The 22,187-nt window shown below is 42.9% G+C and overlaps 1 protein-coding gene across 7 annotated transcripts in view; it reads right to left on the minus strand.

Annotated features, from left to right (window-relative positions):
- The window catches only part of LOC310674516 (uncharacterized protein), a 61,136-nt gene that overhangs the window by 30,388 nt on the left and 8,561 nt on the right, over positions 1–22,187 (minus strand). For all 7 annotated transcript variants that reach the window (XR_014509624.1, XM_083433786.1, XM_083433784.1 and 4 more), the window contains one exon: positions 2,805–2,931. Coding sequence is in view for 6 of the 7 variants with exons in the window: in XM_083433786.1 (XP_083289912.1) it covers positions 2,805–2,931 (127 nt within the window). In the remaining variant the exon portion in view is untranslated. The remainder of the gene's footprint in view (positions 1–2,804; positions 2,932–22,187) is intronic.

A 22,187-nucleotide genomic window follows, 5' to 3' on the forward strand; every position in this document is an offset into this window, starting at 1 on the left:
TGTGTATGTTGAATCTGTACATTTTCCATGGAGCTATCACTCCTCATGCAGCCCCTTCACTTCAGTACTGATCTACCTAGGATTGGGTCCATATGGTCCTGAGGCAGGTAGGGGGAGAAGACATTTCATGGGCTTAGCCCCTTAGATGCTACAAGGGGACGTGCCATGAACCTATGCCTGAAATCTCTGTAGATAAGGTGGTGTTTTCTGAAGCAGGGGCCTGGGAGCTAACTGCAATGTGTCACCCTTTTTAAAATCTAAATATATCATTGCTAGGTTGCCTGCTGTGAATCTGCTGTTGGCAGCTTCTGTTCCTGTACGTGTGGCCCACATGTCCCCACCCTCTCTTTAAAGCACTGGTTCCCCCTGGAGACGTGAATATAATTGTACTGTTTAAGTGTCATGAGACTTGTCTGCATAAAGGCATTGTTTCCATAGTGCCATAGTAAGACTCGTGATCCTTTTCCTGGAAAATCTCTGGGTTCTCCATGCAGGTTTCCTTCCCACAGCACCCAGGTTACTTGCGTGCAGCTGGAAGTGCTATGATCTCTTTCTGCTTGCCGTGTGTGTGAGAGAGAGTGTGAAGGAGTGTGCAACACAGTTTTAAACCACATCACTCCAAAGGATCATGAGAAATGAAGTTTACCCCTCAAGGAGCTAGAATTCTCAACACCCTTAACAAACTACAGTTCCCATGATTCTTTTGGGAGGGTGAGATGCTTTAAAGGCATAGTGTTGGGTACACAGCCTATGTCTGTACTTGGTTGGGTCAGTCAAAAGGAGGGAGGTGGACGTTGGAGTTTTCAGGGATGCGGCTGGTGTACTCTGATGTTACAGTTTCATATTCTGTTTTTGCAGGTCTTATTTTTTTCAGATCTTTCAATAATGATAATAATACTAATAATAATAAAATTTATTTATTTATATCCCACCCTCCCCAGCCAAAGCTGTCTAATATTGCTGGTTGTTGCATCTATGATGATTAGGGGCTGCTTATACAATTCTGGGGGGCTGAGTCGTGCTAATTTTGGGAGGGTGGTCATTTAAACATTTGCAGACCCATGAGGAGAGCCAAGGCAGTCCAGTGTGGGATGGCCACTTGTACTAAAATCCACATAAAGAGCCTAGGGTCGAGATACCTGCTGTTTTGAGGGAAGGCAAGTGGCAAAGACAGCCTTCCCCATCCTGGTGTATTCCAGATGTTTTGAACTACAGCTCTCAGCACCCATGACCATTGGCCTCACCGACTGGGCTGAGGGGAGCTGGAGTCCAACAACATCTGCAAGGCACCAGATTGGGAAAGGCTGAGCTAGGAAGTGGAAGTACTAAAGGATGCTGCGATCTGAGCCGCACTACTTTGGGGGACTCCTTTGAGATGGAAAGAGAGAAAGAAGTTGGCAGAAGGAGCTATTGGTGGGCAAAATTGTTATAATAGGCATCTGGAAGAAGGTGTCTGATATGCAAGGAGCACTGAGGATGCTTGAATCCAGATACAAGGAATAGTTTCCATGATTTTCCATGCACAAGATTGATCAGTGTAGGATATTTGGTATGGATGGTGTGTTCAGTGGAGACCATGTGACGAGAGACTTCTGAACATGAATACCAGTAATATTTAGCAGAACCTGTAGAGACTTTGTTCTTGTTTTATTTTATTAACCTATGCCTGCCTTTTGGCCTAAAGGATCCTCATTTTGAAATTAATTGGTTATTATCCCACTGTTGATGAATAGAAAACTGGAAGCCTAGGAAGACCTAATGAATTTCTTTCAAGCCCAGTAATACTGTCTTGGCCCAGTCGGGGAATGCTGTTATTGTTTAAGATTATTTTCAGATTTACAAGTATATTTTCAGATGTAGATTTTCTATGAAAACAAACTTCCTGGTCCAGGCTTTAATTAAACTGGATTCCATTCTTTGTATTGCTGTGGATGGGATCTGTTCAGATGAGCACAAGTGTGTGTGTGTGTGTGTGTGTGTGTGTGTGTGTTTTAATTACATGCAGCCCTCGTGTACGGCTGAAAATTTGACTGTCCATCAAATGTGCTGTTCTCCTGCCTAAATTAGCTTTCAGGCACACCACTGTTCCATATAAATGTATTTAAATGCTGCTGAGATAGAATGAGCCAAAGCAGTACTTGGCAGAATACTGTATTAACTCGGGCGATGAATTTCCTTCAGTACCTACCATGCTGTGCAGGAGTGCCGCTGCAAGGTGTAAATCTAGGTGGGTGGGTGAATTTGGCGGACAACCTTGCCTCTTATCTTCTCCAATTAGTAGTGGGGAGGGAAGGGAGCTGAAATTCTGTGAAATACATACTGCTAGCAGAAGATTGCTGTTTAAACAGTCACAGGTTTAGCACAACACAATTCAGTAATCATGCTAGTTTTATTGGTAGGAAGTAGAGGTATAGCTACCCAAGAAGCAGGGCTTTTTTCAGCCAGAACACACTGAACTCTGTTCCAGCACCTCTTTATCTAGAGGGGAAAAAACTGCCAAGGAGTGTGAGGTGTGAAAAGTCCCAGAACCCACAACTCATCCTAAGAACTGCCCTATATCAGTGTTGGAAGTTTGCACAAAAGTTAGCATTTTTTTTGTATCCCCACCCCCATATATGTTTCTAGATGCGAGTCTATAATACAAGAAACTGCTGAAAGGGTCAAACAAGTCTCTTTGTTAAGTTACTGGCTCTGCCAAGCCTATTAAACACCCTTTTTACATGACTAAAGAGTTGTCCATGTTGCCACAGAAACAACTAACTAGTAAAGCCTCCAGAAGAAAGAGGTAGGCTTTCACCTCTCACCTGGGTGGATGTCATTCTTGGGGTACGAGAAAAACAGTCCAGGAGCTGGTTTTGTCTGGTCAGGAGCTGGGAAGACTTGCTCTCTGTGTTGAAACCATAGCTGTGGCTCTGAAGACAGCCTGGAATCCTAAGGGGAAGCAAAATCGGTTGCAGTGTTAATGCAATTAGACCATTCATCTTATGCACATGTTGTATCTATGTGTAATTAAAGCCATGTATCAAAATGACATCACAGGCTCCAGTGAACTTTATTCCAAGAAAGCTGAACTTGTAAGTGCTGGCACCCTTGAAGGTTCCCCAAGACAGACGTCATTGCTGTCCTCTGGGGGGATACAACCACTGGAAAGCGTGTTCCTCTAGCACACATTTGAACTAAAAATTAATAATCTGATAACTTCTAAATCCTCAGGTAGCACAATAGAGCTTAAACAGCAAGTGAGAACTGCAAGCGGATCATATGGACTATGTATGGATCCGCTTGTAGTTCTCTTTTGCTATTTAAGCTCTATAGTGCCAGAGGATTTGAAAATTATTATCAGATTATTAACAGCTGCAGCGATGGCAATAAGCTGTAAATAGTAAAACAAAAGTTTCCCACCTATGGCAAAGGGTTCCTATGGCTCACAGACAGCAATTCAGAACCTTTAGGATAGCACTGCGCACGGGAACAGCAGGCAGGATCCAATCATGTGGATTTTCTCCAGGGAAAGGAGCTACTATGAGTTTAAGAAACAGTACAGTCGTACCTCGGCACCTGAACGCCTTGGGAGTCAAACGTTCCGGCTCCCAAACGATCAGAAACCAGAAATGAGTGTTCTGGTTTTCGAACATTCTTTTGGAAGCCGAACGTCCAGCGGGGCTTCTGATTGGCTGCAGGAGCTTCCTGTATTACAATTGTGCAGCTTTTAGATGGCATTGTGAAAGTGAAGAGAAGAAAGCAAACCAGGAAAGCCAACCCTTGCAGATGACACCAAATTGGGAGCAGTAAACAATGCAAATGAAGACAGAATCAGGATTCAATATGACCTTAACAGATTGGAGAACTGGGCCCCGAACATACAAAATGAAATTCACAAAGGACAAATGTAAGATTCTACACTTAGGCAGGAATAACCAGCTGCACCAATATAAGATGGGGCACACCTGGCTTGCCAGTAGTACATGTGAAACAGATCTAGGGGTCTTTGTAGACCACAGTGTGATGCAGCAGCAAAAAAAGCTAATGCTATTCTAGGCTGCATCAATAGAAGCATAGTGATGATCAAGGGAAGCAATGGTCCCGTTCTATTCTGCCTTGGTCAGAGCGTATCTGTAGTGTGACCAGTTCAGGGTGCTACAATATAAGAAGGATATTGATAAGCTGAAACATGTGCAGAGGAGGATGACCAAGAGTTTGGAAACCAAGCCTTTTGAGGAATGGTTGAAGCAAGTGAGTATGTTTAGCTAAGTAAAGAGGAGAATGAGAGAAAATATGATAGCCATCTGCAAATATCTAAAGTCTGTCACATGGATGATGGAACAAGAATGTTTTCTCCTGCTATGGAGGGTAGGACCAGAACTAATGGATTTAAGTTACAAGAAAGGACATTCTGACTAAAAATCAGGAAGAGCTTTCTGACAGTAAGAGCTGTTTAATAGTGAAGCAGACTCCCATAGGAGGTTTTTAAGCAGAGGTTGGATGGCCATCCAGCATGGATGCTTTAGCGTAGATTCCTGCATTGTAGAGGGTTGGATTAGATTACCCTCGGGGTCCCTTCCTACTCTACGAATCTATGATTCATTCTTGTTAACTTCACTGCTGCCATATTTTTATATTTCTCTGGCTGCTCAGCAAACAGCTTTTTAAGCTTCTCTATTTTTACTGGCCCAACCTACTCCAAATATTGGCTAGAGTGGTATGGCACTTTGGCATGGATTGTATAACAAGGCATCTGACCAAATTTCTCCAAAACAAATTGTGCTTTTACTTAAGGATTTAGATAAAACGCTTTTTGGGGAAAAATCATCCATAGAAGAGAACTAATTTTACAGTTTACCCATAAGAGCAAATAATTGCATCCATCCATCTCTACCTATCTAGATTGTTTCCCTAACCAAACTGATACTTGCCCATTTGCATCCAGATTTCTGGATCCCTTTCTCCAGGCTCCTTACTGCTGCAATTGTGCTTTCTAACACTTTCCAGAGTTCACACCGTTCAAGTATTTCAACCCCTTCTTTCACTAGCACAGAGGTGAGGGACAGGATTTGGCTAGTGAGCCAGATTCTGACTTTTCTCACATCCTGTAGACCATTTTGACAGGTGGGGGAGGATGCCCAACTGTCAATCAACTGTCACCACAGTAATGTCAGGTGACCCCCCCCCCCAAAAAAAAGCATTTTGTGGGCATGTCTCTGACCAACCATGAAAAAGAATATCTCTACTTACAGCAAGACCTGCTTGGGGCAGGGATCGACTCTGCAGTGGAATTCTGAATTGGGACCTCTGCAGTATAGTTGATCCCCCAGTGGCTTCCTGCCACTACTGATCAGCATGTGTATCTTCATGAGTGTATATGCTCAAATTAATTCATAGGAGTTAGAGAAAGTAGGTATGTTGATAATAACTTTATTGAAAAATGTAGCACTTTTGTTTTTTTACATACTGGAATGACAGGAACCAAAGTAAAATACCCCTCATATGTTAATAAGAGTTACATTTTGATTATTCCATTTTATACATTGTTGATATTTCATTTATTTCTTTTTTTACTTTTAAAAATCAACAATACACTAATAATAATACCAGATTTGAAGAAGAAAATACATGTTTGTGTAAAATGAAGAGACAATCATAAATAGTTAACTTTCAAACAGTGTGACAAGTAGTGTTTTTGTGGACCTAATCCTGAGATTACAATAAGAAATTAAAATGAACCTGAGCCCTAAGTTAGCTGGATTCCACCCCCCAGAACATTTAACTGAATCCCTCTTCATATTGGATTCAAGAGCCTAAAAGCAAAATTAAACTAAGTTAAAGGTACCCCTGCCCGTACGGGCCAGTCTTGACAGACTCTAGGGTTGTGCGCCCATCTCACTTAAGAGGCCGGGGGCCAGCGCTGTCCGGAGACACTTCCGGGTCACGTGGCCAGCGTGACAAAGCTGCTCTGGCGAGCCAGCGCAGCACACGCAAACGCCGTTTACCTTCCCGCCAGTAAGCGGTCCCTATCTACTTGCACCTGGGGGTGCTTTCGAACTGCTAGGTTGGCAGGCGCTGGGACCGAGCAACAGGAGCGCACCCCGCCGCGGGGATTCGAACCGCCGACCTTTCGATCGGCAAGTCCTAGGCACTGAGGCTTTTACCCACAGCGCCACCCGTGTCCCTTAAACTAAGTTACCAGTTCGGAATGACGGTTCAGCTTCAAAAAAGCCTTGATGTGATATTACACACACTGGACCTCCACCCAACCTCAACAGCATGTGTACACACACACACACAAATGCAAGAGGATTTTATGTGGCAGTTTGTCCAGGCTTCCATAGTCTGCCATTTTCAGTGTCGGGGAAACAGAGATTCAGTCTGCTACTTTAGACCCCAATCCACTTTAGCAGAGAGAAGGAGAGAAAGGTACAGAACAGCAGTGCCTCTGCCATACTGCTGGTGATTGCTGAAATTAATTTCCACCCTAATTATTGCACCTCTGGTAGTCTGAGCCAGCTCCATTGCTGCCGTTGATGCACTGGGCCTGATTACCACACCATTCTAGCCTCCATAACCCAACCCTTGACCCCCATCCAGTGCGACCAATGGTGCCGTGGTGACCAGGCTACTTTGTCATAAGCTGCTGCTCATGGGCAGGGGATAGGATTGATCTGTTAATAATTCCAGCAATCGTAAAACAAAATCAATATGTTTATTTCTTTTTGTTTCATCATTTTCTCTCTCTCCCTACTCACGGCAATTTTCTATCTGCTATTACAGGCTTTCATCTTTTGCCTAGTTACTATTATGAATCATCTAGTACCAATATAAAATTCAATAACTCAACGATGATGGATCACCATCAGATATTCAAATCAGGACTGTAGTGTGAATTTTCTTCCCATGTGAACTAAAACTGAGCTGCTAGTTTCAGAGTGTCAGAGCAGCCAATAAACTTGTATTGGCTTGAACTGGTACACAACTTCCTTCTGATCCCAAATGACAGCAAGAAACTTCAACTGTTGGACTACCTGATTACAACAGCCTATGCAGCTCCCAACATTCTGTGATATTGGAGGTGGAAGAGGTAGTTATGCATTGTAAGTAATATTGGCCAAATCCAAGTGCATGACCTGCCATGTGTCTAGGGCGCAAGGTGGACTGCACCTTGGAATGGATGTTTGTCTCCCAGAACTAACAACCTAGGGGTCTTCAACAACAGATCTGAGGCCACCTCTCTGCTCAGGAAGGGAGATGGTTGGGCAGAGGACCTGATGCTACCCCAACAAAATATCTAATCTGTCCCAAGAGCTCAGCCCCAGAGACAGGATAATCAACTCTGGTGACGTTGCCTCTCTGAGGTTCTGGGTTGGTTCTGCACTGAGAACAGAGTCAGGCATAGCTGGGGGAAGACTAATGGTCCCTCCTTTGCCAAGCCGGGTCCTCACTGATGCTCTTATTTTATAAGCCTTCTAAAAACATCTTAATTAGACATTTCAAAGGTACATATATTCCAGGGAGGAGGGATTTATCCATTAGTGTCCAATTCATTTATGTAAATAGGTTCTGCTGTATGTATAGCTTGACACAAAAGCATGATGGGATCTAATTGATACACATATCGAAAGGCATGGAAAAATAGTTATTTCCCTTCCTCCTCTATCAGTTGAAAGGCAGTCTGTCAATGCTTATCATTAACTGGGATGCTCCAGGTTCTGTTGACCAGTGAAAAGTGCTATAGTGGAGCTTGTCCTTAACTTACAGCTCTGCTCAGTGCAAAATGTTTTTGCTAACCATAAATAATCATTGTGGGGTGTGTGGGTGTACATGGGCAAAGGTACAAAGTATGGATGGAGGAGGAGAGGACAGAGGGTGAAGAAAGAGCTGTGAGTGGAGCGGGGGTCCTTTCCCCATCCTCTGGACCCCCTGGGTCAACAATCCTGCTGCACCTGGAACTGGGGGTGGAGAGTGCAGCTGAATCGGACATAGCCTGAGGAAGTACCATCCCCCTTGGGCTTGCCCATAAAAAGCAAGTCTAGAGTGAGAGAGCAGGGTGATGTCCACTTTTTCTCATTGTGAGACTTTTGTGGGTGAGATGAGAGTTTGTTTGGGCCCTGAGTGACAGTCCTCTGGGTGAGAGGGAGGGTGTGTCAGAAAGAAAATGAACTGATACTGATTTATATATATTAGTAATTTTGTATTAATGTAACATCTCTAAGGGACGCGGGTGGTGCTGTGGGTTAAAGCCTCAGCACCTAGGGCTTGCCGATCGAAAGGTCGGCGGTTCGAATCCCCGCGGCGGGGTGCGCTCCCGTTGTTCGGTCCCAGCGCCTGCCAACCTAGCAGTTCGAAAGCACCCCCGGGTGCAAGTAGATAAATAGGGACCGCTTACTAGCGGGAAGGTAAACGGCTCGCCAGAGCAGCGATGTCACGCTGGCCACGTGACCCGGAAGTGTCTCCGGACAGCGCTGGCCCTCGGCCTCTTTGAGTGAGATGGGCGCACAACCCTAGAGTCTGTCAAGACTGGCCCGTACGGGCAGGGGTGCCTTTAACATCTCTATATGTAATTGTGTGTTTTTGCAATATTTTATTTAAATTGTCTGTTGTTGCTTCAGTTTTTGTATGCCACTTCATCTAATCTTCTAGACTGTTGCTGTTTTCAGTTGGGATCCACATATTGGCACATTCAGATGGCACAATTATAGTTGATGTGGACAGAGGAAACAGACGGAGCAAGACTTTGCAAGGAGAACAGATATGTATTTGCTCACCCCGTTTTGTGTTTGCATACCCAAGAGAATGAATGCTTGAATTCAGAGTTTACTGAAGAGCTTTTTTAGTGCAGCAGGAATAGGGCAGAGAGAGTGGCACTTTGCCTTTTGAAGCAAAAGTATTGAGGAACCCTGTCAGGAGAAGTGGCCATATTAAATCAGTGGCTTTCTTTCTGAAGAGTGCCATAGCCACCTTCAGATGCCCATGCTGCTTTGCAGAATTTGCCCTCTTCAAAGTCATTGCACCCATGATCTAGGACCACTAGAACAGATCGCATCCATTCTATGCCTCTCCAATGTGTGAGTTAATGAAGAAAATCATATGCAGTTGATTTACAACTCTGTGCTGTAAATCAACTGCTGTAATTTACACTTCAGTATGCTCCTGTATTTCAGATGTTTTCAGACATGAAGATTTGTAGCCTGCATGCCTTTAGAATCCTAATTTACTCAAGCTTGTTGCAAGTCTCTGAAGTGTTAATTAATAATGGACATGTCCTGTATTAGCTGTCTAGTGACCATCTTTTGTTGAATTGCTTCATGACCAGCTGCTTCTATAATGGCCCTTGGAAGTTATGAGGGGTGATGGGAGGACATCCTCATCAAATCAGTTGGGGCACTGAATCTGTGTTTCTATTTGGCAGGGGTGAGTGAAAAAAAGAAAAAAGGAAGGAAAGAAAGAAAGCAGCTTGAATTTAGACACAGTGTTAGATTTCTATGCACTGCAAAGGGAGGTCATTCCAGGAATGTCCTGCTAGTCAAGAGATGTGGGATGATCAGCCTTTCATAACACAGCTTATGAAATGGCCTCAGCTTTAATGTACATACAAGGCTACTGAGCAAAATAATGTTTATCATGTTGGAAACACATGCTCATGTCCCTGTCAGCCTGTAATCAAGCTCACTCTTGCTTTCCTTGGTGACTAATATAGACAAGAGATAATAATTCAGACAATCACTTTTAAGCTGCTGAGTTTTACAGAAGTGATTTGGTATTCCATTAAATCCTGCATATAAAAAAATATGGTATTTCTACGTCAGGGTCTTCCACCATACTAGCAGAGATGTATAAAACAACTCCAACTGTCTTAATATCTGCCTTATGCGGAGATAAACAGTCACATAAACAGTTTGTATCACTTTGCTTCAAAGTTTTCTAACTAGTAAGCCGAGATGTAAAGTTGAGGCCATCTATTATCTGAAAATGCAGAACGCGGGCATACTCTCCCTGCCAAAGTACTAACCAAATATAGTTACTCTTGGCGCTTGTACGTAAGCAAGGTTTCAGATGTGCGTAAACTATCTCTGACTTCTCAAAGAAGCAACATGAGAACTTCTTTCAACTGGCTGATGCCAAGGTCCATTCCTGCAGCAATGGAATAGTAACATCTTTACCTCAGCCTGAGTCAGTGGTCCTGTGTGTCAAAATAGCTCACTATTTTGCCGTGCTAAGGGATCCCATATCACACATGAATCACAGGTGCACAAGTACGGTATTTCTTTCATCCAGGAGTCCTCTACTTCCTTCCCTACCCAGTAGTGAATGGATAGCTTGGAGAACAGTTTATAGGCTTTTATCATCCAGAACACAAACTACAGGAGAAGGTTTTCTCTAGATGCATTGGCTCCCCAATTTATTAATTCAAACACTGAGACAATTATTTCCTGAGGGAATTGTTATGAATTTGTCGGTGCCAGACTTCAAATCCCTATAATCCTAGCAAGCCAGGCTATATATAAGCCAGGCTAGCTTCCTCATGAGGTGATCGTCTGGGTGAAGGGCCATTAAGAAAACAAAGAAAAGGTGATGGGTTATTAAGAGAGCAAAAGAGAATGGGCTCTGTGCCAGATGGCAAATGAGTGGGGACCCTCCTCCAGAGAGGCAGAGCACAATGTTTGAATCCAAGCAGCTATGGCCACAGATTATGAGAACTCTCATCCACAATATATGTAGGGGAAGCAAATTCCTATCCCTGCTTGTATACAGTAGTTATGCAATGATAGCTTTCCCTAACTTGGAAACATTTGTTTATTCCCCTTTAAAATAGTCTAGAATGTACAGTTTAAGGGGGGATTCTGTACAAACGAAACAAAAGCTGAAGTAGTGCACTGTGAGCATTGGTTCAATCAAATAAAGATATTGCTTTACTGTGGATTATGTTTTAAAGGAGCAATACAACTATCTGGAGTTGATAGGCGCATGCATTTCGGAGAAACAATGGAACAAGTGTAGCTGCCTCCACCTTTCCCATTCCCTTAACATCCGAGGCAGATTTGCTTTTGCTTCAGGTTTACGTGCCAGGGTGTGAAGTGGACAAAGTACTAGGCAGGAATACATGAGACAAGCCAGGCAGCCTCATATGCTGTGGAAATAATCATCCTTCTCTTGTCTACTGCTTTTTACCAGCTTGTAGTGATGAAAGTTAATGGGACAAGTTTTGCATTCCTTTTCTCCCAATTGAAAAGCAAAGCTTGTGAGTAATAAGGTTTTTTTTAAAAAAAAAAAAAAACCCAGATTGAGAGTGTTCAGACTCATTCAGATTTTTAACTGCATTAATCAAAATGCATCATGGCTGCCTTTGTTGTTAATTGGATGAATCCTGCATTTAATTTTTGTAAGCTTTCAGCCTTCAGTGAATTGAGTGATCTGAGGTGAACAAAGCATAAATTAAAGCAATTCTTTCTCTTTTTCTGTCTCTCTCTCTGAAAGGCTGAGATGAATAGTGTTGAAGCAAGAATTTTTGCTAATCTTTTGCTGACTAGTATACTTCAATATTTTTCATGTATGCATTCCTTTCAAAACTAATGGACCCTGGATTTCCCCTCCTATTTTCCTCCTAAAAAGCTATTCCGTACCTCTGTGAAAAGAAAGCATGGGATGTCAAGGGACAAGAGGCAAGACAGAGGTGGTTTGGGACAAAAATCCAAGCCACAAAAAAAGTAACGCAGTGCTAGGGACGTGCTATTACCCTCCTGAGTTGAACTCCCTTATAGCGATACTAAGATGCAAACAGCAGTCAGGGCGCCAACTACAGTAGGTCTTACGTTATGGCTGATTTCGGCTGTCATCAAATTACCAAGGTAATCCTGAGTCATCATGACAAAGACTCAACATGCCTAGAATTAGATACAGTAAATGATTGTGCTTTGGAACAACGTGTGCTGAAACTTGTCAACTCTTGATTTAAATCCTAAACAGCACCCAATATTATTGCAAGACACAGATTCTGCTGAATCCCTTATGAACACTGCACTCAACAAACGAGTGAGTGGGACATTGCCCAACTATGAGATCATACTTTCAATACATCTTCTGCTATTGCAGCATTCATTTATGATACATCCAAAGTGAGAGAGACTCAGATGTGCTTTTAGTGCCATGAGTAATGTTGATCTAAAGCTACACCAGAAGTTTGCTGCTTCTGCGTGCCCAGCAGCTGGTAATTCTGGGAATAAAGGAAATTTTGCCTACTACGCTATGATAATTGGATTACTATTCTATTGTGTTTGCTCAGGAAGGAGATGGGCTGCATTTAAAGTCTTCAAGGAACTATGCTTGGAAGAACATGTAGCTTGTGAGCTAGGTACATCTCTGCTTCGGTCCAAATGCATAATTTACCTTTGGAAAATTGTGACTAGATTCCCCTATTCATTTATTTTACTTTGGTCATTCAGAATGTTTCTACCCAGAAAATGTAAGCAAAAATATGAGGGCACATAAGCACTCTAATGATATGTGTCTCCAAGGGAAATGACTAAAATACTTGACGTTTTACTATTTAGTTTTGTTGTATTTTACTTTCATGTGTATTTGTATACATAAAAATAAATAAAAATGAATTTTTTAAAAAAGCACTCAGAATACTGTAGGACTTAGGTAATGATGTAATTTGGCACTAAACCAACAAAGACCTGTGAAAATTGTGCAGTTGTGGTTCTCCATAACAAAATATTAGTGGGAATGCAGTATCCAAATATTACATTGCAGAGAGGGTTTGGATATCCAGCACTGAGTAACAGCTGTTTTATCTATTGCACATTAAAATGGCTATCTTGCACTGGAACTGGCCACTGAAAGTCAGGCCAGGTATTTCAAACATAAAACTGTTCCACCTCTAGTTGCTATTCTCTGCTCATCTTCCTTTTTACTTACATACAGCTTGTTATATTTCCTTCCATTTTTTGCACTTCAGAATCTCCCTACTGCACTTTTGTCAAACCAAACAGTGCCCAAATTCTTTTAAAACTAGATTCGTAAAGCACTGTGTTCCTCAATTTATTCAAAGTCTTACTGTGGGCTATTTGAGGGGCTTAGCTTGTTACTAATAATTGAAATATGAAGTGTCAAAGCAATACAGTAGTTTTAATTCTCTGGGACTAGGGGCTAAAACATGGGCCTTCTGCTTCTTGATTCTGAGCTCCTGTTCTGATCTGTGAAGTCTTTGTGTTTTGGTTTGCTTCTTTGCACGGGAGGAACAAAGATATAAGCTGCATTGGCAAACTTGATCACCAAACCCAAGTTTTATCTCATGCAACTTGGTTAATTACACGTTAAAATTTGGTGGCGGGGTCTTTGTCTTACAAATATCTACGCAGCTTCATTTGTATAAAGAGATTATTTTCTTAATCCTTTTGGACTTTTGCTTAGTGGGCAAGGTGTGGCTAATTTAGCAGCTCTCTTAAGCTTTGGGTGCCCTCTGCTGGTAAATCTTGGGGGGGCAGCAAGTGTGGAGAAGAAGAGCTCCAGGTTAGAGTCCATGTGTTACTGCTTTACCTGATCATTTTTGTGAACGCATACACATGACCAACACTTGTGCCTACCCATACCCTCAATCAACATGCACATTGGCACTTTGCCTGGGGGGGGGGCATGTTCCTACATGTTCTGTAGCCATGCATTGCAAACCAATGTGTAAATCGCAGAACAGCTCAGATCTTTGGCCTGTGGCAGGCGTGGTTAAGCAGTGACCCTCCAGATATTGCTGGACTACAATTCCAGGCAGATCTGCACCATACATTTAAAGTGCATTCAACACCCATCCAAAGGATATGGCTTCTCCCAAAAAACCTTGGGAACTGCAATTTGTTAAGGATGCTGAGACATGAAGCTTGGGGACTACAGTTCCCAAAATTCATCGGGGAAAGTCATGTGAGAACCTCAGGAACTGTACTTTGTTAAGGGTGCCATGAAGTGTAGCTCTGGAAGAGGGAGACCACAGTTCTGATTTGGGGGGGGGATGTTATGTGTTCTAAATGCAGTATATGTCCCTTGGCCATTCTGGCTGGGGCTGTTAGGAGCTGGAGCACAACAACTGCTGGCAGGCTGCAGATAAGAACCCCACGTGACTCCCACCCACCCACCCACACCAGGCCATGTGCATTTTAGAATACATTTTATGTTTTGCACATTTTAAAATACAATTGCAGCCGTGCCATTAAAACTAACAAGGAGGCAGCCCTAAGCTTCCTGAAGAATTAACAGGATTTATGGTTGGACGCTGCCTAGCTATCCTTCCAATCCTGAAAGGAGCAAGAGCTCAGCTGCTTATGACACTTCCACCTGAGTCCACGGGCTGGCTTACACATGCACACTCATCATCTGAAGAGTTTCCTATCATCTGTCAGCCCAGCAAAGTAGCTGGCTTTATTTATTGCAAATGCTTCTAGCCTCCCCTCCTAGCACTTGCACACCATACAAGGCAGCTAACAACAATTAAAACACAACCATAAAACACAACGCTATCTCATGTGCAGCAGATAAAATGAAGGTATCAGTCAAAACAAAGGTTTGTCTATCAGCAGAGTGGTCATTTGGCCTGCTGCTGACTGCGGGTGCTATAGAATTATTATGGAGAGTTGGGCAAAGAAGCGCATTTTGCTTTCGGCACAGTTCTGTTATTTGGTTGAGATAAGCCACTTAGTAGCAAAGGTATTTTGACATTTGCAGTTGTCTTGTAATGTCATGCTGATAGTGACACTTTGAGTCTGCTGACAGCATTTGTTTTGTAACACCTGTGCGTATCTGTCAGTATTAATAAGAGCAGCTGCATTCCGGGTGTGTGTGTGAGAGAGAGGGGAGGGCCTGCAATATATATTGAGTGGAGTGTCTTCTTTTGTAGTTCCTCCCTCTTGAGTAGAAACACAGTGTAGCATTGCCATTTTTACTGTAAGTGGATAAACCTGCCACCATTGAAATTAACGGTACTCACTACCACTTGAGTTTGAGTTTTGTGTACAGTAAAATTTATGTAGAACTCAGGATTGGAGTGGCAATATGCAGCAGAAGCACTAAATGTAAAAACACATCCCTATCAATTGGCTTATTGAAACATCAGCTTATATATGATTTGAAGGTCAAGCTGATGTGACAGGTTTTGAAAGCAGTACAACATAACAAAATATAAGAGGAGCCCTGCTGAAGCGGAGCAAAAAGGCCATCATCCTGTGCTCAAAGTGGTGAACCAGACACCTATGAAAATCGCACAAACAGGACACAAGTGCAAGAGCACTCTCCCCATTTGGGCTCCCCAGAAACCAGTATTTAGAGACATGCTACCTCCCTTACTGAAGGTAGCACCAGGCCATTATGGCTAGTAATCACTAATATCCTCCATGAATTTGTCCCAGTCGATCGTCAGTACTGGATCTTCAGGTTAATGTATTCCATTGTTTAAACATGTGCTGTGTGAAAAAGTGCCTCAACCACAAATATCTACAAAACCTGGAAAGAGTGTGTTAAGCATGGAGAACCATGGGCATCAATACTTCCTTAATGTGGGTCCAATGTTGTACTCAAGGATTTCTCCACCTGAGCCCATCCAATAAAACCAAATGCAACATATTATATCCCAGCTTGATGAGTGAGATCATACAAAGAAGCATTGTTAGTTGCACCTTGTGTTACAGAGACCTGAATGGCCTCAGTTAGAAGTTGAACACTTAGTACTGTCATTCCCTTGCAGCGGAACACTCTTCTGGCAAAGAGTGTTCCCTGCTTTTTACTTTCAGGTGTCTCTTGAAGACCTTTTTGTGCTGACATGCCTATGCAGTTGTTTAAAACTTTCTTTATTAGCCAGTCATTTTAATGATCTTTTCGTGCTGTTTTAATTGTCTTTTTATGTTTTATTTTATACATTTCATGGCCCCTTATCTCTATTACAGTCCTCATGACCTATTTGGAGGGTGAGAAAAGTCTGCCCTCCCTTCTGAAAAACACACCAGCTCTTTTCTTCCTAGTATGGGAGATCCATACTCACTCCCAGATTCCCTTTGCTTGATCATGGAAATAGAATATTTGCTGCCCAGGAGCAAAACAGCATCAGGAAAATAGATTTATTTTCAAGGGTAGTTCTATCAAATGTAACGTATTGACCAAGGTCAGGGTTTTTTGTCTTCCCATGTATATTTCCAAAAAGACTCAACTCAGTGAAAAACATCTGATGAGATTAAAGTTCAGTTGTTTTTCAGTCACCAGTACAATGCCTGCATTACTCAACCTTAACTTCAACAATAATGTTATGGCGCTGGCCCCTATTTCCTTTGTTAGGCAGATTACTGGTTAATGGCCCAAGATCGCTGAGAAATATCCAACCTAACCCACTGAATTGATTAGGAGATAACTGCAGATCTCTCTCAGAGCCTTTTGCAGGAGTCAGCCATCAAGGTTGGAGGAGGTGGAATGGGGGAGAAAGGACAGGGGAAAAGAGCGTAGTGAATAAATTGAATTTTGGCAGAGGGAAAGAGAGTGTGTGCTGTGAGCAGTCCATCAGCATTAATACTTTGACTTTCTCTCTGGGTATCTCACTTGACATTGTTGGTATATAGCCTTATAAGGGTGACATAGGCTTACATGGCCACCTGCACTTAAGACCAAGGGTGGAGATCCTAATGCCCTTCAGATATTGTTGGCCTACAACTCCCATAATCCCATGCTGGCTGTGGCCAATGGAAGATGGAGTCCCACAACACCTGGAGGGCCACAGGTTTCCCATCCCTGATTTCAAACTACAATAAACTGGGATGGGTAGCAAATGCCGCAGAAGCATGAATCGGGAATCAATATGACCATGACAGATTGTAGAATAGGCCGAAACTTACAAAATGAATCTCAGTAGGAACAAATGTTAGGTTCTACATTTAGGCAGGAAGAACCAGCTGAACAAACAGAAGATGGTGGGACACCTGGCTTGCCGGTAGTACATGTGAAAAGGATCTCAGGGTCTTAGTAGACTACAAGCTGAACATGAGTCCACAGTATGATGCAGCAGCAAAAAAATGTGAATACTAGTCAAATTGCATCAACAAAAGTATAATGTCCTGATCAAGGAAAATAATAGCCCCGCTCTGTACTGCTTTGGTGTGACCACACCTGGAGTACTGTGTCCAGTTCTGGGCACCACAATTTAAGAAGGATATTGAAAAGCCAAAAAGTGTGCAGCGGAGGGAGATCAAGATGAAAACCAAGCCTTATGAGGAATGGTTGATGGAGCTGGGAATGTTTAGCCTGAATAAGAGAAGACTGAGAGGAGAGATGATAGCCATCTTCAAATATCTAAAGGGTTGTAACATGGAAGATGGAGCAAGCTTGTTTTTTCCTGCTCTGGAGAGTAGGACCCAAACCAATGGATTTAAATTACAAGAAAGGAGATTCTCACTAAACATCAGAAATAACTTTCTGACAGTAAGAGCTGTTTAACAGCAGAACAGAAGTCGAACGGACTCATTCCTTGATTGTTTTTAAGCAGTGGTTGGATGGCCACCTGTCATGGTTGCTTTAACTGAGATGGCTGCTTTGCAGGGAGTTGGACGAGATGACCCTGAGGGGTCCTTCCAACTCCACAGTTCTATGTGTCTATGATTCTATGTTTGTCCATCTGTAAAATAAAATGAATGCTATAACAACATCAGAAGCCTCCATTACTTTCATTTCAAGGAAAGCAGACTTGAGTTGGGCTTCTCCTGGAACTTCTTGTAGCTTGAGAAAGTGAGGTACATATAACAATACTTTTTCACTTCAGCTTGAAAAAGAAACACAACTTCCCTCTCTAGAAAAGAATATCATGCATCAGGCTTGTTGTTGTTGTTGTTTAGTCATTTAGTCGTGTCTGACTCTTCGTGACCCCATGGACCAGAGCACGCCAGGCAGTCCTGTCTTCCACTTGCAGGCTTGTAGGATCCCATAAAATAAGCCCGTCCCTAAGAATGATAGAGAGAAAGCTGCAACCCTATAATTGGATGCAGAAATTCCATGAATAAGAAGTTACAGAATCAAAATGGCTTGCAACTGGGTGCAATTGTGCAAGAATGTATAATAAAAGGATGAGCAAGTCATGAAACTAATTGTGTCTTTAGTTGATTTATTAAGGCTGTCCTGCAAATTTGCTGAGACTGCAATTTCATTCTGGGAGAAATGCATCATCCCCTTGGTCTGGAAACACTTATTTCTAATAAAGCATGGGCGGTATATGTGATCTGTGGTGGAGGAAAGTGTACATAAATGTCCTGCTTTCCCTTGCCTTTGAATTTGGTTCTGACATCATGGCTAATTGAGCAGCTTAAGGCTGTTTTTGTACAAATAATGCTTTCTTTAAAAGTTGCAACAGCACCCATGTAGGCAAATATCTCTTACAAAAATTTAAACATTCTTTAAAAAAATATTTTTTAAAAGAACAGAAACAAATGAACAAATAAGCATAGAGACTTGGTTCTTTCCAAGTTCTGTTCCAAAACAAGTGAGCTAAAGAGGTTCAAACACTGGCATACTCTGGCTAAATCCAGTTTAGGGAAGAGCCATAGCTCAGGGGTATGGCATCCGCCTTGCATGCAGAAAGTCCCATGGTCAATTCTTGGCATCTCCAGGTAAGGCTGGGCAAAGACTTCTGTCTGACACCCCAGAGAGCTGCTGCCAGCCAGTGTAGATAATACTGAGCAAGATGGAGCAATGGTGTAAGGCAGCTTCCTACATTCCTCTTTTGAGGTTCCAAGGTGCACAAAATGGGTGTTCAAAGGAGGTCCCTTCACAGGTGCAAGAGATGATTGGGGTTAGGGGGAACATTCCTAGTGACCATGCCCTTGCAAGTCAGCTGTGTTTTCTCTTCCTGGCGGCCAAGCATTTGACAGAGGGGCTCTACACATGTGCAGCCCCACCAACTGACTGGGGAATGCTGACTGGCCAGGAAATCAGATGGTGGGTGTGTTGACACATGCAGAGCATGGCTGGCAGGCACACGTTCCCTTGCACCTGCTATGAGAGGATGTAGGGAGTGGGTGGCAGGCCAAGAGTTACTATTCCAATTTGATTTCTACCAGAACGTGGACAGGCTAAAGCAGTCTTGAGGCTGGAGCAAGAGCATTGGCAGTGATTTCTCACACCCACCCCTTCCTAAGGATGCAGGGCACCCACAAAACGTGTGTGCATTTGTGTTTACAAATAAGAATATACAGTAATTGTGAAGTGGGGACTGTACATTGGCAGGGGTAGTTCCAGTTATATTCTGATGGCGCTAATGGGAATGCACGTTAGCAGCTATTTAGGGCCAAGATATACAGTAGCAGGGAAAGGTGATACTGCTTGATCAACTGGCTAGCTTATAGCATGGATTTGCAATAGGCTTAGAAGAAATGAACACATCTACTGCTGTCGGGTTGTTGGAGGAAGCCTCTCCACCAGTCACAACTGCACAGAACTATGGCCAGGATATGTTGTATACTTTAGGCAGGGAGAGAATTAAAATCCCAGTTGTGTGAGATCTGGAAAACAGAGGAAGTATTCTGTAACCAGGCATCTTCCTTTCTGTCAAGAAGCATAGAAAACGGGCCATAACTTTGCTAGTTTGGCCCCAGTTTCTTGTTACCAAACTGGCTGCTTGTGTAGAAGCCCAAACTCCTGTGGCATCTAAAGCATCTCTGAAGTGGATGGTGATTCTTTTGGAAGCTCAGACAGAAAGCAGAGCCAGCCAGGCTTATGATGATCATCTGCCTGTGGCAATGCAGGCAAGAGCATTTGGAGATTTGGGATGTGGGTCAGTGACGCAAATGAAATAAAATTTAAAATGTGGCATATTGCATATGCAAAGTGTCAGCAATCATTGAAAATGACGCTCAGCTACCTTGCCACTCCTGGTCCTATGCCAGTGCAATATCCCACTGAATCATAGAGTTGTAGAGATGCAAGGGGTCATCTAGTTCAGCCCCCTGCAATGTTGGAATCTTTTGCCCAACGTGGGGCTCAAATCCACAACCCCGAGATTAATAGTTATTTCTTGCTGTATTTCTTGTATTTCTTGACTGAGCTATGTTAGATCCTCTTATTTTCTTTCTCCTCTCCTACTTCTATGATCCAACCCCATCTTCTCCTTGTCAGCACAGCTCATTGCTAAGCATTTCCTGTGAAAATGACTCCCCAACCCAAGGCCTCTTCTTTGCTGGTTCTTAGGGGCTACTTTCCCCCCTAAAGTCTCTAAAAAGGTCATAATGACATAAATCCAGTTTAATTAAACATGTGCTGGGTATTATATTGAATGTCTTCACCATCTGTTATGCTGGCAATGCTGAACACTGAATCAAAACAAGAATCTCTTTCAAAATGTGTTTTGCAGTTAATAATAATTTGGCCTTAGTTATTTCATTAGCATGCCAAACAAAGCAATGTTCAAAGTGTTGTTTGTGCCTTGTATTTGCACATACTAGGTACAAAATACTTTCTGTACCACAAGAATTTGAAAACATTGTCCAATGCAAACCACACCATGTGTGTCCCTTTCCAGAAGTTTGCCAGTTTTGTTTTGGTTTTCTGGCAAGGCATCTGTGCCTTTAACAGCTGTGGGACAAACAACAGCTTGAAACTTCTTTAACAGGCAGTAGGCCAGATTGCCAGGCACATCTTTTCCTGGGAAAATGACAGGTAAATAGCATACAATGGCTTGGAAATAGCTAGGGGCATCTCTGGAAAGTGAGGGCCATTTCAACAAAACATGCCTTTCTGTGTCTCCCCCCCCCCCCCACATTCCAGCTAAAGATGATGTCAAGTTAGATCTGTGTCTGTGAGAACACCACCCTTGCTATACAAAAGTAATGCAGTATTTGACTGGGACGGAGAAAGTCAGAGAGCTTTGAGCACTGGAAAACCCATTTTGGAGCCCACCTCTTTGGAGATCTGATGAGGGCCAGTGGATTTGTTGTGGGAATGTTGTTGTTTTTTTAAAAAAGATATCTGCCTCCATCTATGCTCAACCTGAATATTTGTAAATAAACTCAAATACAGTGGTGCCTCGCAAGACGAAAAGAATCCGTTCAGTGAGTCTCTTCGTCTAGCGGTTTTTTCGTCTTGCGAAGCAAGCCCATTAGCGGATTAGCGGATTAGCGCTATTAGCGGCTATTAAAGGCTTAAGGGATTAGCGGATTAGCTGCTAAAAGGCTATTAGCAGCTTAGTGCCTTAGAAAAAGGGGGTGAGGAGCGGAAAAAAACCCCCAGGAATCGCAAGACATTTTCGTCTTGCGAAGCAAGCCCATAGCAAATTCGTTTTGCGAAGCACCTCCAAAACGGAAAACCCTTTCGTCTAGCGGGTTTTCCGTCTTGCGAGGCATTCATCTTGCGGGGCACCACTGTAATACCCTCATGCTCAACATCAGCACCCAGAATGGTTAGGCAAACATCTGGATGGCAGCATGCTTTTAGCTGGGTGAACCTGCAGCTGCTTCCATCTTCATTTCCCCAGAATGCATCTGGGAAAATTAAGATGGCGACTGTCAGGGTTGTTTCACCCAGTGCATCTTGTCTTAGCAGTGCCAGTCTATGGGAGGGACATGTGGTGATGCTTAGCCTGGACCTGAGCAAAGAAGCGCTGGACAAAGAAGCTGCAAGTGCTACTGCTATTTCCCTTGTTGCGTAGGGCACCTTCAGACCTGGTGCAGGCCCTGAAGACAGAAAAACCATAAATCCCTGGTCTTTTCCAAGTGAAACCAAATCCAGGTAAGGACAATGCCCCTAGAACTTTTCATAGTTTAGGAAAGTGAGTGCACATGACAAGGTGGCCCCCTGTTGGTGACTGAAGGCAAAGCTCCAGATTCACATCATATACCGGTAGTAGCTGCAAATATTAGTAGAATGAATAAGAATAGCTTCACATTTCTGTTCCGAAGCCTTCTCTCTGGCTTATTTATTTATTTATTATATTTATATACCACTCTTCATCACAAGATCTCAGGGCGCTTCAGGGACTGCTTTCCACTATGCAAAAGTTTGCCATTATGCAAAAGTTTGCCGTCTGCCATTTTTTCTTATGTATTGTTCCTTGCATGTTATCTCTGCAGTTTTCCATCTTTCAATCAGGCAAAAGAAAAAAAGAAGGATTTAAGCTCATTGGTCCTTTTAGTGAAAAACATGGTGGTATGCGTAATGCGTATTCTGAAACAGCTTCTTTGCTTACTGCT

The sequence above is a fragment of the Podarcis tiliguerta genome (genome assembly GCF_965153285.1).
Source record: "Podarcis tiliguerta genome assembly, chromosome: 3".
NCBI classification, from domain to species: domain Eukaryota; kingdom Metazoa; phylum Chordata; class Lepidosauria; order Squamata; family Lacertidae; genus Podarcis; species Podarcis tiliguerta.